Below are 16,531 nucleotides of genomic sequence, written 5' to 3' on the forward strand. Positions count from 1 at the left end.
AATCAAGGCAGAAAGCCTTGAACAAATAATTAGCCTTGAAACTAGAATTACACATTAAAATAATGAATGCATTTGCTAAGGCCACAGACAAATGCACGGGGGCATCCTTCTGCAAAGCCACCCTGTGTCACAGCGTCAGGCCGCACACTGCTGTAGTAAACTCGGGGGCATTCACGTTGGGTTGCAATTGTCGCTGTCTCAATGGCCAAATACAAAGCACTGTTTCTGGGCCAATGTTTTTAAAATTTGCTTCAGCATGAACATTATCTGGAGTGTTTATTAAAAATGTACAACTCTAGGCCCTTCTCCAATCCATGTAAAGTGAGACTCAGAAACAAACTTTTTATCAAGATTCTCTGATAAGTTTTCTAACTGAGGAAGCTTGAAAAACATTGGCTCTAACAGTGACCAGTGGTAGGTTTAGAAAACCTGATCTGGGTCATGAAACTGAGTCCTAGCCACAGGTTTCCCCCAGTTGTCTGGGCTTACGTGTGACTTCTTCCGTTGGCTGCAGCATAGGACAGAGGCAGCTCCTATGCCTGGGCAGGGCTGTGCTGCGAAAATCCAAAATCCTGGTCCTGGATGAGGCCACAGCTGCGGTGGATTTAGGGACAGACAACCTTATTCAGACGACCATCCGCAACGAGTTCTCTGACTGCACGGTCATCACCATTGCCCACAGGCTGCACACCATCATGGACAGTGACAAGTGAGTGTGTGTGTGTGTGTGTGTGTGTGTGTGTGTGTGTGTGTGTGTGTGTGTGTGGTGGTGGGGGGTGGACATCACCATTGCCCACAGGCTGCACACCATCGTGAACAGTGACAAGTGTGTGTGTGTGGGGGGGTGTGCACATCACCATTGACCATTGCAGACAGGCTGCACACCATCGTGGATAGTAACAATTTAGTGTGGGGACAGAGCCTAGTCCAGGGCAACAGTTACAGTGTCAGCTGGAAGCCCAGAGGCACTTCACAGCAGGGGTCTTAACAGTGTTGTTCGGAGCCCTGAGGCCTTGCAGTTTTAATACATTCAGCCAAAACTGTACTTCACGCTAATAGGAGCGAACGGGGGTCAGGATAAAATAGTGAACTCTATTGACGGAGTGTGCGAAGATCACATGTGGCAGATGTGGGCACAGGCCGTCCTAACCACTAAACACCACAGCCTCAGCCGTTCCTGCTCAGGCACTTGTAACTGTTTGGAGAGGAAGGAGCCCCTTTAACCCAGCACCTTCAACAGCACGCACTTTGCAGCACACACACACACACACACACACACACACACACACGCACACGCACACGCACGCGCACGCGCACGCACACGCACACGCACACGTTCTGCTCCATGGCTCCATGAGCCCCTTCCATCCAGGCTTAGACATGGAGTCATCTAGCCCATGCTCCCTGCCGAAGTTGACTGCACTCGGTCCTGGCTGTCCTTACAGACGGTGAGCTCTGAGACACCACCCTCTAAAGCTTGTCCTTCTCCTGTTCCAGGATAATGGTCCTCGACAACGGGAAGATTGCGGAGTACGGCAGTCCGGAAGACCTGCTGTCCAACACGGGTCTCTTTTATTCCATGGCCAAGGAAGCTGGCATTGAGAATGTGAACAACACAGAGCTCTAGCAGCTGGTTCCACAGCTGGAGAACTATGAGGAGCCTCCTTATTTACTTGTGGATTTTGTGACTATGTCATGGGCACAAAGATACATATTTTGTTGCAGTTGCTCAGGTTGGCCTCAAACTCTTAGGCTCAAGCAATCTCTGGTCTCAGCCTCCCATGTAAAAATATACATTTAAAAGAGTATCATAAATGGATACTTAAATAATATTGTCAGGCACCTTAGAAAATCCTCAGCTGGGCTGGGGAGATGGCTCAGAGTGTTGCCTTGAAAACATGAGGACCAGAGTTTGAGCCCCAGATTCATTTTTTTTTCAAGTGGGCATGGTGGCACATGGTTATATTGCTAGTGCTGGAGAGCCAGAGATAGGCAGATCTTGGGGCTCAGTGGCCAGCCAGCATCGCCTGCTTGGAAAATTCCAGGTCAGGAAGAGACCCTGTCTCAAAAAACCCAGGTAGACAGCGCCAAAGGAACACACTTGAGGTTGAACTCTGGTCTCAACACACACATTTCCTACATATACAAACATGTGCATACACATCTTAAAAAGAAGACCCCTCATTGCTCTGCCTTGCTTAGAATTTCTTGCTACCCCCATTCCCAGAAACAACCGTTATCCTAAATTTCATAATTTGTTTGCCTGTTGTTTTAACTTTTACCACTTTGTATGTTAAGAAATGTATGCTGTCTATTCCGATGTAAATGGTCTCATACTGCATGTATCATATGGTTATACCTCTGTTCAACAATACATTGCAATTTGTCTGCATTGATGCACATGCGAGGCGCCTTCACTTCCACTGCTCTTCGGCAGGACAGCATGGTGTAGTGACTACATCATACTTAATCTGCTTACGTATTGGTGAGTGGTAGGCTTAGGTCCAGGGTTTCTCCTTTTCTATTATTCACATTAGTGCTATGAACATCCTGGAATGCTGTGCGTGTTTCTCTAAAGCCTAGTTTGGAAATGGGGGTTGTGCAATGTTTACATGTCCATCCTGAGCAGTTCCAGTTTAAACAGTGAGTACTACTAAGACTTCATTTTGGGGTCACTGTGTATGTCCCTGGCTTCTGTGGAGGGGCAATATCTCTGTGTTTCTTGGAGGGGCATTCAGATTTATTATATAGTTTTTAAAGTGTTGTAGCTCATTATTTCAATATCTGGATTCTTTCTCATCTGTTGTTTTTAATGTTTATTTTTACTTATTGATTTTTCGTTTTTAAAAGATTTATTTATTTTATTGTATCATATGAATGTTTGCCTGCATGCATGTAGGTGGACCATGTGCATCAGAAGCTGGAAGAGGGCTCCAGAGCCCCCGGAGTCACAGACAGCTGTGAGCCACCATGTGGGTGCTGGACTCGAACCTAAGTCCTCTGCAAGAACAGCAAATGTTCTTGACTATAGCTTCTCTCCGGCTCCCCCTGCTCCCATGTACTGGTTTTTTTTTTTTACATTTTTGATGTCTTATTTTTTGTATGTCTTCTGAATTTTTGCTGTGAACTTCTTATCTCCCTTATGATTTGATCTGGGGATATTCTTTGAGGTTGGAGTTAAACCCAAATTCTTCCTAAGAAAAATGTTGCAGACTTCTGCCAGCCACCTGGGATGTCCCCCAGATCTCTTGGGACTAAATTCTCCACCGAGAGTCCAAACCAAGCAATTCAGGCAGCTTCAGATCGTAGTCATATAGAAGCCCTGGTGTGTGGTTTACACGTCTCCAGGAGAGTCCCCGCTTCAAGGATAAGGTGGAGATGGGCATGGGCTTCTGCTGCTGCTGCTGCTGGGGGCATCTGGATTCTATGTGGCCGGCTCAAGAGCAGTTGTTCCAAGACTCAGGTTTATCAGAGGAGTCTGTATGGGTTTACCTTGGCTTTATCTTAGCGGACACCTGTGTTAGCAACAGAAGTAGACTTAAGCTTTCTTTTTGGAAGTCTGCCTGCCTTTGTCTCAGCCTCCAGATGCCTTTTTGTGTTACCTTGGAGGAGCATTGTATTCTTCGAACTGAGGATGTAATTATGAAGACTTTAATTTATCCAGCACATCACTGTTTAGTCAGGTTCTCAGAGGAAGGGTATAAAGCTAAAGTAGCCTCCGTCTCCTGGCTCTGGCAGTTACCAATTGCATCTTTTATCCAAATCATAGCTCTCCCCTACCCTCTAAAAGCAGCTCTGATTAGCTAACACTGTACAGGTTTCCGGCACATGAATGGCGATCAGCAAAGTTGTGGAGCTGTCAATAGCTCGGGTCCGTTATAAACAGTTCATAATTAGCAGCTAGCTTTCAAAGCTAACTTTTGAAATGTTAACAGCTTACTCAAAACGTAGCTCCTGTAGCTGCAAATTAGTATATATGAATCAAAGACTCTATCAACTGATCAACTGTACCCATTGTCTTATGTACCCCAGAAAGAGCATTCCTAGTTAAATTTGATGTGCCTTGCATGAGATACATCCCTTTTTTTTTTTTCAGCAGAGGAATGGCACTTGAGGGTTGGTTAATATAGTGCTGTACCTCTAAAGCTCCGTCAGAGCTAAGTTGTATCTCTGCTATCACATTTGCTCCTTTGTGCCCCGCGCCCCACCCCCTCCACAACCAGATGTTGCTCCCTTACTCCGGTATCATACAACCATTACCTCCATCTTCTCTCTTCCTCTGCTCAATTTCGTTTTCACCACCAGATGATCATCTCATTGATTTTTCATCTCATTGCTGGAATTTTAAGAAATAGAACTTTCTTATTCTGTAATTTAAAAAAAAAAAAACCTATTTTCTTCCCAAGGACAGTCTAAACAAATACAGTTCTCTAGTTTGCTTCTTCTTCTTTTTTTTTTTTTTAAAGATTTATTTATTTATTATGTATACAGTGTTCTGCTTGCATATATCCCTTCAGGCCAGAAGAGGGTGCCAGATCTCACTACAGGTGGTTGTGAGCCACCTTGTGGTTGCTGGGAATTGAACTCATGACTTCTAGAAGAACAGCCAGTGCTCTTAACCTCTGAGCCATCTCTCCAGCCCCTCTAGTTTGCTTCTTTAAACAAGTTTACAGGCACACAGCATTTGGAGAAGCAAAGGGAACTTTGGAAACCAGAGGAACAGTTTATACCTGCTGAGAGCTAACTGCCCAAACCAAGACATGCACCAGAATAAAGCACTGCAGATGGAGGAGGAGAGTCCTACTAAGGTCCCCATTTACTTCCCAAACAGCCCAAGCTGAACCTTGCATTCTTATCACCAGAGACTTAGACTAACAACCTGTTCTATTTATTTAGCATCTAGTAAATGTCTGGCATTTTAAAGCAATTTAATATAAATAAAACTATTTTATTTAAATAAATATTTGATTCTGTTGTGTCATCAGTTAATATTCCTCTGCAAGTTTTATTTCAGCAAATTTATTTCTGGAACAGTTTTAGATAAGTACCAAGGACAAGAAATCCCTCCAAAACGCCACCATTATCTCCAGGGATCTTTTGGCCGCTTCCTGTGTCCTTGGGGGTTGTTCTGTGTGCTGGGAATCACTGTGTTTCCAAATGAAGAAGCCTGGGCCATTAGTAAGCTATTGTCTTTCACTTTCAAATCTGTCCTTCCTGATTTTGCTGTGTACAGTTGAGGCTGGGACTTACAACTCCTGGTTTTGTATTGCATCCTAGCGCTATGAGTTTCCACCATCAGGAGCTGCTGGGGAGTGGCCTGGGGAAGATAGTCTTGTCCCTGTCTGCTCTGAAAATGACATAAGAAAAAGACTATACAATTTTTTTTTTCAGAAAATCAAATGTAAGAATTATTCCATTTTCTTTTTTTAACATAAATTTTTATTGATTCTTTAGGGATTTCACATCATGCACCCTGACCCCACTCACCTCCCAGTTCCTCTGTTTCCACCATTCACACTTGTAGCATCCCCCAAAAGGAAAATTAAAAAAAACACACACACACACACACAAAAAAAAAAACTAACTAAAAAACAACCAGAAATCCACTTCATCCTCCATCTTCCCCGCCTCGTGGCTGTGGGAGCTGTGGTGTGTCACCCAGGATACCTTCTGTTCAAACAGCTTTATTTGCAAATGTTCATTGTGTAATGAGTTGTTGGTCTGGCTCAAGGCCGCTGGCTTCTGGTACACTGTCAATCCTGGACCCTCATCAGAACTCCTCTCAGATAACCTGCTGTTGCCGAGTCACAGAGATGCTGTGGCTGTGGTTCCACAGGATCAGGCCCTTCACAAGTAGGTCATCGAGGGGGTAGATGTTAGGGAGGGCCAGCTCAGAGCTCTGGATGTGTGCATGGGTGGTAACTGAGTTGGTCAGTCCAGGCCGCTGAGGCCACAACCCTCGGGCGAGGGGTGGAGACAGCTCTTCCATGGTGAAGGTGTAAGTGTTACAGCTCTGAAGGGAAAGGTGTCCTGGTAGTCAGAAGCCAAGCTTGGAAGGGAAAGGTTGGGGGTTGGAAGGGGCGGTGTTATCATTAAACTACTTCCTGTTGAATGGGGACATCGAGGTTCTTGGGGCAATCCTGATCTTCATTGTCAGGATGTAATCAGGTGCTGCAGGTCTCTGGCTCCTTAGCTAGGGGCTGGTAATCCTGTAATCATAGCTGCTTAAACGTCTGGTTAGAGCCGGGCAGTGGTGGTGCACGCCTTTAATCCTAGCACTAGGGAGGCAGAGGCAGGCGGATCTCTATGAGTCCGAGGCCAGCCTGGGCTACCAAGTGAGTCCCAGGAAAGGCACAAAGCTACACAGAGAAACGCTGTCTCGAAAGAAAAAAGTCTGGTTAGAAATCCTTTGGGTCTGTTGTTGAGGAAATCTAGACAGGAAGTTTATGAGGCAGGGGACAATTAGTAGGACTAGGAAAAAGAAGAGAAGAGGGGATAAGAAGGGTGGCATCCAGTTCCAGATCTGACTGTCAGTGATCCACTGGCCAGAGGTGTCAAGCTGTTTCTGTTTTTGAAGATCCATCTGGAGTTGTTGGATCTTGTCTTTCACTACACCTGACTGGTTGACATAGAACAACATTCCTCCCCGAGGAAGAGACAAGGACCACCTCTCTCTGCTGTTAGCGGGTCTAATCCTCTCCGATTTTGTAGTGCTACAGTGACCAGCAAGTCTATTTGACCCTGAAGGGTAAGCTTAGTTTAGCCTCGCATTGGAAATCCTGGAGGCATTTCGAGGCAAGCTGATGGTAAATAGGTCGAGAGGCAGTCAGTCCTGCTGTTCCAGTGTTCCCTGGCCAGGGCTGCTGCAGAGGGTATGACCGAATTGCTTGTTTGTCATGTCGTGCCGCTATGAGCCTAGTGATGGGAACTGGCAAGGGTTCTTCACGAGGTACCACGCCTAATTTAGGAAAAAGGAACACCAGAGTGCAAGTCCCAGACCACCTAGCAGGTAGGCAGCCATAAACTTGAGCGCCACAGAGAATTGAGGCATTGTGAGTGTTTGGACATAGGGGCTGGGTGGTAGTACTAATGGTTGTGGAATTATTGCAGTCTGTGGAGTCCAGGGTGTCCACAAGGTATGCTCCTGAGGCATTAAAGCAGTCTGTGATAGTGAAGAGAGATATGAGAGAGCTAAGGGGTGGCAGTGAATTTTGGCTCAGCGCAATTAACAAGCAGTGAGGTGAGAGAATCTAATAAGACAATGGCTGAGGCCACAAATGGTGGTTGTGAGTTTGACCCCGGAGGGACACACAACCAGTACTCTCCAAAGTGGTCAGGCAGGGCGTTATTCAATGGCTGACACACAGGGGTTAAGGTCTGAAACAAGAGATGGTATGATGGGTGTGATACCTCAGTAAAACCCCCCACTCTCTCCCCTACAGACAAAGAGAAGCTTAAACCAGGATTCCTAAGTGTAAATAAGAGCTTAGACCCCTTTTCCCCAGGTGGCTGTATCTGCTACAGGGACTTTGGAAAACACAGTCAGGATATTCGACCAAAAGACTAAAAAGGGAGGCGGGTTAAAATAAATTATATGGTCTGTGCCTTTAAGAACTAGCCTCCCTGCTGTGAGTGAGAGATTTGGAAGAGCCTCCCTGGAGGCTTGTAAACTTAGAAAACACCTTACTTTTGCATTCTATACCTAAAGTCTCCAGTGGCGGCTTTGGGGACTCGACCTAGGCACAACAAGACCCTCACTCTATTGTCTCAAAAAGGGGGCCTTAGACAAATATAGATAGACCCAGGCCAGTTTCAAGTCCCCAGAAATGATGGCGCCAGCCCCAGGAACTCAAAAGAACAGAGTCAGGATGTCTGATGGTAACCAATTAACCACGAGATGCCCCTCTCCAGAGATAACATGACCTGACCCCGGAGATGAATTGTAAAACTCCTGACAGGGCAAACAGATAAGCTAGAATAAGATAAAGTCCAGGCCCGGGAAAAACTGGACCAATCAAGGATGGACCCATACTAACCCCCTCCCTTCTAAGAAATTTTATGGGTTTTGCCTATAAAAACTAACTTCCCCAAGAAAGAGTAACTCTTCTCTGCCTCACTTGAGATGAGTTCCCTGTCATGACTTGTAACAGATAAACCTTGCTTTTGCATTCTGGTATGCTCGTCCTTGGTGGTCTCTCTGGGGGTTACGATCTGGGCACAACAACAGGGAAGTGGGATCAACATCACCAAAAAGGGGTGATATTGGGGATGTAAGAGCCCTCAAGGAACTTTGGACCACTTCTTCTACTGTGTCCATACCTGGGGTCAAGAGTGGGATGTACCACCCTTTGTATTTTGAGTGTGCCTGATAGGCAGCTGTGATAAATGCTATAGTAAAACCTACCAATGACCCCTGTCTCCCATCTGGGGTGCTGTGGGTCCTTAATTAGGATATAAAAGATTCCCCATTCTTCATAAAAGGCAGCATGCCATCCTGAATATGTGTTATGTCTCCTACACGACCAATAAGGACAGCCTCCATAAGTTTCTGGCCAGCACCAACAACAATCTCTAGTTTGATCATAGAGAAAGCATAGGGACCGTTGTTTTAGAAATGGATTTTGGTGTTGTGAGTCAGTTGAGGAATTGAGATGGGTTTCCCCAGCCCGGGTCACAGCTCTGCTCTGCTCTGGTGAACCTTGTTCCAATTCTGATCTGCTACGGGAGTTCCCCACAGAAATGTAACAGTTCCGTGAGGGCTGTTATAGTTCTGCTTTGAAAGTCGTTACATCTCTGCTCTACTCTGTCCTTACAACAAACCTCACTCCAGATTTATTGGGAGGGATGAATCTAGGAGAGTGACTGCCTCTGCCAGGGTGGAAAAGGGGCAGCCCCAAACCGGTCAGGTACAGGGCTTATATAGGATGCCTTAGGGGGTGAGGGTTTCCAAAGTGGAGATTTTCAGGGTGGGGTTTGGTAGGACCTCAATTTGTGAGTTTGGGACAAGCTCAGAGATTGGTTGGATTTCATGCTCAAGGATTGGTTAGTTTCGTACTCATGAACTGGTTGGTTTTCATGCTCTGGGATTAGCTGGATTTCAATTCTTGAGTTGGTTAGGGGCAGGGTGTATTTCACTGGCTCTGGTCTCAGGGCCGGGATATTCTTTCACTGGCCCTTTTTACCTCCCCCCCCCCAAAAAAAACCCGGTGGGGCCTGCTCTCCTGAGAGGGGAGAGCTCTCCCCTTAGTGCCTGGGTCACTGGGGCTAGCTCTCCTGTGTAGGGTGGGACAGCTCTCCGAGGGCCAGCCCAAGGGCTTAGCCAGCTCAGCACGGCCCTTAGATTTCAGCATGTATCATTTACATGGGTCCCTGTAGCAATACGGGCCACAGACTCCAACAGAGACCCTCGCTGCAGCTTGTACATCACTATGGCCCTGGTGGCAGCACAGGCCACTAAGGTTGGCCTGGCCCCAGCAGCGACACAGCCTTGGACACCAACATGACCATAGGTGGCAGCCCAACCTCTGGATGTATGGCTTTTGGTGGCAACATGGGCCATGGACATCAACACAGCCCCTGGCTTTGGCAGTATCACAAACTTAGACACGGCCTTTTACAGCGGCCCAGGCCTAGACGTCACCATGGCTCTGGGTGGCAGTGCAGGCCACTCTGATCTGTATCACCCCAGTGGCAGCATGACCCTCAGACATCACCATGGCCTCAGGGGTCAGCCCAGACTCCGGACACCTGCACGGCCTTTGGTGGTAACAGGAATCATGAACATCAACACAGACCCTGACTGCAGCAGGGCCAGGGACCCAGACATGGCCCTTGGCAGCAACCTGGGTCCTGACATCACCATGGGCCCGGGTGGCAACCATGCCACCCACATCAGTTCCTGCCTTCGCCTTTTTGGATCAGCCTCTCTCCACAACACATGTACCATTCCCCGTCTCTCTCTCATTTCACTACCATATCTTTGCTCATCATGATGGTGCCCGCCCGCCCGACACTGCAAGGTACCAGGCAAGCCTCTGGTTGTCTTCTATCCACCCAAGCCAAGCAGCACCAGGTGGGCCGGTGGGTGTCCTCCACCTGCTCCCCACTGTGGGCCCCTGGTTGTCTGATTTATTCCATTTTCATACCCTTTCTTTTTACTTCCTATGTAAGTAATTGTTATGCTATAGAGTTTAGTTCTTACAGAGAAAAAAGAACCACTTAGAGAAGAGGTAGGAAAGGTGAGGTAAAAGAACGTACACGAGGCAGTATCTCATTAAAATAAGCATAAAAATAGACCTTTAGAAAGAAAATAAAAATTACTTTAGGCTCATTTGAACCTTTACTTTTTAGAAAACAGCCTGATGTGTGTGTGCAGTTTTTTTCCCCAGACAGGGTCTTTACATAGCCCTAGCTGTCCTAGAACTCACTATGCAGACCAAGAAGCTGGCCTTGAACTCACAGAGATCCTCCTGCCTTTGCCTCCCAAGTGCTGGGATAAAAGGAGTGTGCACCACCACTCCCTGCCTATTCAACTTTATTTTTCTTTTAAAATTTTATTTACTTACATTTTATGTATGAGTGCTCTGTATATATACCTGAAGGCCAGAAGAGGGCACCAGCTCTCATTACGGATGGTTGTGAGCCACCATGTGGTTGCTGGGAATTGAACTCAGGACCTCTGCAAGACCAGCCAGTGCTCTCTTCAGCTCCCTCAACTTTTTTTTTTTTTCCTGTAAAGTATCTGGCTTTATTTATTTATTTATTCATTCATTCATTCATTCATTGTACAGGTATGAGTGTTATGCGTGTACATATGTATGTGTACCAAATGTGTCCTGTGGTGTGCTCTGGTCCAAAGGGGGCATCAGATCCCCTAGAATTGGAGTTACCAGTCGTGAGCCACCACAGGGTGCTGGGAACTGAACCTGGATCCTCTGCAAGAGCATCAAGTGCCTTTCACTGCTGAGCCATTTCCTAGCCCCTCCTTCATCAACTCCTAACAATCAAGGCTTTGTTTCCTGTAGTGGTGGTTGGCTGGATGGAGCTCACCTTAAATCCAGATGATTTTATGCCTGATACACAGCACCATGTATTCAGATTCGTCTCCCCTGTTCCCTGGCTTCCCTCTGTTGGAGCAGCCATCTTTAGGACATGTACTTTCTGCTCAGGGAAGAAATGCACACTGTTCTCTGGGAAACTCCACGTTGGCTGGCATCCGTGAAGGGATTGCTGAGTCTTCCAAAGGATTAGCTCTGACCACAGGTTCTTTCCTGGCTTGGCACTAACACTGTTGCCTGCCTGCTGCCTTTGTTCATGCTCATCTGCAGGTAATTTACGGTCTGGTTCCTTAGGACCTGATCCCCACAGTATCTCCCTAACATGTTCACTAATTTTGTTTTGTTTTGTTTTGTTTTGTTTTGTTTTGTTTTGAGACGGGTTTCTCTGTGTAGCTTTGCGCCTGCCTTTCCTGGAACTCTGTAGACCAGGCTGGCCTCGAACTCACAGAGATCCACCTGCCTCTGCCTCCCGAGTGCTGGGATTAAAGTAATTCTCAATTGTAAACAAATTACAGCTGGTCTATTTTTTCTTTTCCTTCATAAAATGTCACCAGAATCTTTCTTGTTTTAGTAGGAGTGGGGATATAACTCAAGGGTCTACTTTGGCTTGCTTCTGTAGTTTTATTTTTGTTTTTGTTTTTGTTTTTTGAGCACAGCTCTGTTCCTTTATTTTTGTATTACCCATGCTTGCTTTCATGAGGCAATTCAGAGTTGTCAGAACAGCATTTGTGGTCTTCATTCCCTAAAATATGTACTCTCTAGATCTTTGTAGAAAAGGTTTTCGGGCTTATTTCCATCATCAAAATGGTGATTTGCCTCAAAAAATATTCTTATGATAGAGATGTTCACAATCAAACCTATTGAACCTGACAATAGGTCACATTCCATTAAAAAAAAAAAAAGGATTTTGCCATTGTAATTAGGGGTTTGGGGGTGGAGGAGTAGATCCTGGGTTATTCAGGTGTGCCCAGTGAAATCAGAGCATCTTTATAGGAGAGCCTCGTGGCTGGGGGTGTGGCTCAGTAGTGGAGCCTTTGCCGGGCATGTGTGAGGCCTGAGTTACACAAAAGGAGGCAGGAATTCAGAACAAAAAGAAGGGGATATGAGAGGATGCTGAGAGACTCATGAAGACACTACAGCTTTGGCTTTGAAGTGAGAGGAAGAGGAGACAAGCTGAGGAACAAAGGCAGAAAAGGTCACCCTCCCTTGGGGACCACAAAGAACGAGTCCTTGATTTGAAGTTCTGATGCGTTTTAAGACACAGAATTCATGGTGATTTGTTATGTCAGCAAGTGGTGAAACACCTGCCTCCACCTTAGGTGGAAAAACCATCTTAGAGTAAAGACAAACTAGACTCGTTCCTGTTTACGATTAAATCTGTGTCTCAAGGATTGAGCTGTGCCCACCTCTAACCGTAACTACAAATGGTTCTGTACCTCCTGTTCCAGCAAACAGCAGCCAGGTCTTTGTTTCCAAAAGTTGTTAGGACCATCTTGCAAACCTACCCTTGTTTCAAAAGGTTATTATAACCACCTGTTGTGGGATAATCTTTTTGTACACTGTAAAGATGTGTCTCTGTCTAAGGCACCGTCTGATTGGTTTAATAAAAAGCTGAATGGTCAATAGCTAGGCAGGAGAGAATAGGCAGGACTTCTAGGGAGAGAGAGGAACTAGAGATGAATCTGGGCACTCAGAGAGATGCCAGTGAGACACAGAGGAAGTTGAATGTACAGAATGAAGAGGTAAAAAGACAAGAGGTAGAACATAGGTTAATAAAAACAGGTTAATTCAAGCCGGGCGGTGGTGGCGCACGCCTTTAATCCCAGCACTCGGGAGGCAGAGACAGGAGGATCTCTGTGAGTTCGAGGCCAGCCTGGTCTACCAAGTGAGTTCCAGGAAAGGCGCAAAGCTACACAGAGAAACCCTGTCTCGAAAAAAAAAAAAAACAAGTTAATTCAGTTATAAGAGCTGGTGGGACGAGCCTAAGCTAAAGGCCGAGCTTTCATAATTAATAATAAGTTTCCGTGTCATTATTTGGGGGTTGGCGCTCCAAGTAAGTCCGACAAGAAAGACTCACTACAACCACCAGTTGTCATGACTACCGTCTTATGTCCGGCTTCTGTAACCTATTTGCCTGCCAACCCCTTCATTTGGAAACCCTACACCTGAGCTGTGTTTGTGCCGTCCATACACTCATGAGGTGGGGACCATCCATTGGGGTGTGATCAACCTACCCAGAGCCACAACCTTCAGGAACAGACCCCCTCTCCCAGGAGTCACTGTCCACAGCTCCTCGATCAGCGGTGGGGGCTTGTGAAAGGCTTCCCACTCCACGCCAGGATGTTGACTGCCTTGGTCTTCTCACGAAGGCATTTTCCCTGGCATGTCTAGGAGTTTAACTCCAGCCTTCCCTGATCTCTGGCTCTTAACAATCTTCCTGTTCCCACTTCTTTGATGGTCTCTGAATCTCTGGGAGGGGGATGTGATGTGACATATGTCCCGTTTGTGACTGAGCACTCCACTGAGAGTCATTCTCTGCACTGGACCAGTGGTGAGTTTCTTTGTTAACCACCGTCCACTGTACAAAGAACCTTCTCTGGTGAGGTCTGAAGCTGCACTCATCACAGGTAGAAATATCAATTTAGAGGGCAGCTTGACACTTCCTGCACTTAGCAAAATAAGAGGAGTAAGTTCATCTGTGGGGCCTGTGAGCTGGTTTGTAGCCAGATTTCCAGCTTGTTCTCACAGTACTGGAAGATGCTGTGCTGGCTGCTGTCCGAATAGCCTTACCCAACTATGAACAAGATTTCTTTTATGGTGAGAACACTTGAAACACTCATGAGCAAATGAAGGAAGGAAAGAATAAATTCAGAACTTGAATAAGGAATTAACCTCCTAAGATGAAAAATTCAATAACAGCTCCTTGATCAGAGGTGGGCAAAACTCAGCAAAGACATAGAAATTCAGAGAAAACAGAAATCCTAGAAATGAAAAACTCTAATCACTTAAAAACTCATTGGAGAGTGATGTGATCCTCTGGCCTCTGCCTCTCAAGTGCTGGGGTTAAAGGTGTGTACCACATGCCAGACATCTTATACTGTATTTTTAAAAACCAACTCAAAGCCGGGTGTTAGAGCATGCATACATTTGTGACCCCAACACCCAGGTGAGGCAAAAGGATCTCATTTAAAACCTGCCTGGGCTACATAATAAGTTCATCCCACTGCACCCCCAAAAGAGAGAAAGAAAAAAGCCTCAAAGTAGATTAAAGACCCAAACCTACGACCAGAAACTGTAGAGCAGTGCTTCTCAAAGTTCCTAATGCTTCGACCCCTTAACACATTCCTCATGCTGTGGTGACCCCCAACCATATTTCATTGCTACTTCATAACTATAATTTGTTAGTATTGTGAATTATAATATAAATATCTGATTCCCAAAGGGGTCACGGCCCACAGGTTGAGAAACACTGCTGTGGAAGTATTGGGGGGGGGAACATAAACCAGGGTCCCCCATGACTCAGTTGGGCAAGGATGAGAAAAAAGGTTCAGATTCAAGATGAAGAAAACACTTATGGCCAATAGAAATACTTTTATTTATAAAATAGCTACTTAAATATAAACATCTCTAAGTAAAAACACTTCATAAGAGGCCCCGACCAGTGGAGCAGAAGCTGTGGCTGGGGTGTCCACAGGCATGTCCTGATTCACCAGGATTTTAAGGCCGAATGGAGGAGCAGCGGCTGGAAGGGTGGTCCCGGCGGGCTCCCTATCTGGGGAAACCTGGAGTTTGAGAGCCGCGCCGAGACAAGTCTCAGGGGCCATTTCTTCACGCGAGGTCTGGCGAAGGCCTCCCAGCCCTGGGTGTGAGGTCTCATTAGGCACTTCAGCATCTGTTTGGCTTTGAATACTGTGAAGTATGGCAGCTGGTGGTGAGAAAGAAAAATTCTATTTCCAAGTCTGAGACAAGCTGCGTCTGTGGCCGCTGGTCCTACCTCCTTCAAATAAGCCACGACTGTCATTGTGAGCGTGTGTGGGGGGCACAGATGGCAGCAAAGTGCTCAGTGGGAGAGAAAGGCATCGGCTTCCCCCAGGCTCGGCTGGCTGGAGATTACTACAGAATGAATACTTTCCGGGGCCAGCTGGAGTGCTGACCCGGGAGTCCTGGAAAGTGTCAGTTACTGCGTACAGGGAGAAAGGTTAGGAACTGTCACACAGAGACCACATAAGGTTGATGAGTATCAGGGAGAGGCAGATGACCATGTCTGACAGGGAAAGAGAACCTTCCAGATGCAAGGTCAAAAGAAAAGGAGGACCGTAAACGCCTAACAGAAGAGCAGTGAAAACAATAAGGTTAGCATGTTAGGAACGAGGTGTCAGGAGCATGTCAGAGAGAGAAGGCGTGCCGGGCACTGGAGGTGTCTCAGACGTTTTGATGCACCAGGCTTTGACCTTGACAAAACCTTTACCTCACATGGAGGCATGATGGCGGAGCTTGCTCCTCTTCCTCGCCGCTGACTGCTCAGTGGACCACGGAGGATGCAACAACCAGGCCACAAGCTTCCTGCAGAAAACACTGCTTTTCTGATCGGAGACTTCTCGCTTCCCAAAGCCGCCGCCAGCACCCGGGCCGCTTCCTGTGGTCAGTGAATCATTGGCAAGCCCTGGGGTCCACTTCAAACTCTAGGGAGCATCAAGGTGTCCAACCCGATTGAGAACAAAGCTTATCTTGCACTCCACGACGTTATGGTAAGCAGTGTGGTGGGGCCTGTGCTCAGGAACGGGGGCCTGGAGCCCACCAGAACCTTTCAGCGGACTGAAAGTGAGCCAGGGAGGGTGGGGTAACCTGGGCTCAGGTGTACTCAGTTTTTCGGATATAATTGGAAGGGACATAGCCCTTCTTCCCGTTAACTTCAGCCAACCACCACTCTGTATTGCCTGTGACATCTTTAAACTCAAGGATCCTGAGTCTCTGATTGGCTGACACGCTCAGTTCATTTGGGTTTCGTGCCTTGAAGGTGTAGACGGCAAAATAGACCTATGTGAGGGAGAGAGAGGATTAGGAACCTGCCTGCAGTATGCTGTGAGGCCAACAGTCTGTACTGTGTCCACCGACCACCCATGGGCCTCAAAGTGGAACTTCTTTCTTTTTTTGGTTTTTCATGACAGGGTTTCTCTGTGTAGCCCTGGCTGTCCTGGAACACTCTCTGTAGAGCAGGCTGGCCCCAAACTCAGAGATCCACCTGCTTTTGCCTCCCAAGTGCTAGGATTAAAGACAGGCGCCACCACTGCCCGGCTGAAAGCTGACTTTAATTAATCTAATCCGATTTAGAGTTTAAAGAGCTACATATGATTGGGTAGTCCATAATGAACAGGCAGAGGTAGGGGGAGTGCCCCCATCAGCAGGCCAGCCTAGGATACATGGTGAGACCCTGTCTCAAAACCAACCCCCTCCCCAGCCCTCTACCCCCCACC

At 46.8% G+C, this 16,531-nt stretch overlaps 2 protein-coding genes across 5 annotated transcripts in view; one reads left to right on the forward strand and one right to left on the reverse strand.

The window, feature by feature from the left end:
* Positions 1-2,392, forward strand: part of Abcc2 (ATP binding cassette subfamily C member 2) — a 61,092-nt gene extending 58,700 nt beyond the window's left edge. For both annotated transcript variants that reach the window (XM_042263944.2, XM_076563140.1), the window contains exons 32-33: positions 515-709; positions 1,498-2,392. In XM_042263944.2, coding sequence (XP_042119878.2) covers positions 515-709; positions 1,498-1,627 — 325 coding nt within the window. In that variant the 3' untranslated portion in view covers positions 1,628-2,392. The remainder of the gene's footprint in view (positions 1-514; positions 710-1,497) is intronic.
* Positions 2,393-14,628: 12,236 nt separating this feature from the next.
* The window catches only part of Dnmbp (dynamin binding protein), a 105,016-nt gene continuing 103,113 nt past the window's right edge, over positions 14,629-16,531 (reverse strand). For all 3 annotated transcript variants that reach the window (XM_076563141.1, XM_006992019.4, XM_015985627.3), the window contains one exon: positions 14,629-16,094. In XM_076563141.1, coding sequence (XP_076419256.1) covers positions 15,909-16,094 — 186 coding nt within the window. In that variant the 3' untranslated portion in view covers positions 14,629-15,908. The remainder of the gene's footprint in view (positions 16,095-16,531) is intronic.

This window comes from Peromyscus maniculatus, chromosome 1, assembly GCF_049852395.1.
Source record: "Peromyscus maniculatus bairdii isolate BWxNUB_F1_BW_parent chromosome 1, HU_Pman_BW_mat_3.1, whole genome shotgun sequence".
Lineage (NCBI taxonomy): Eukaryota > Metazoa > Chordata > Mammalia > Rodentia > Cricetidae > Peromyscus > Peromyscus maniculatus.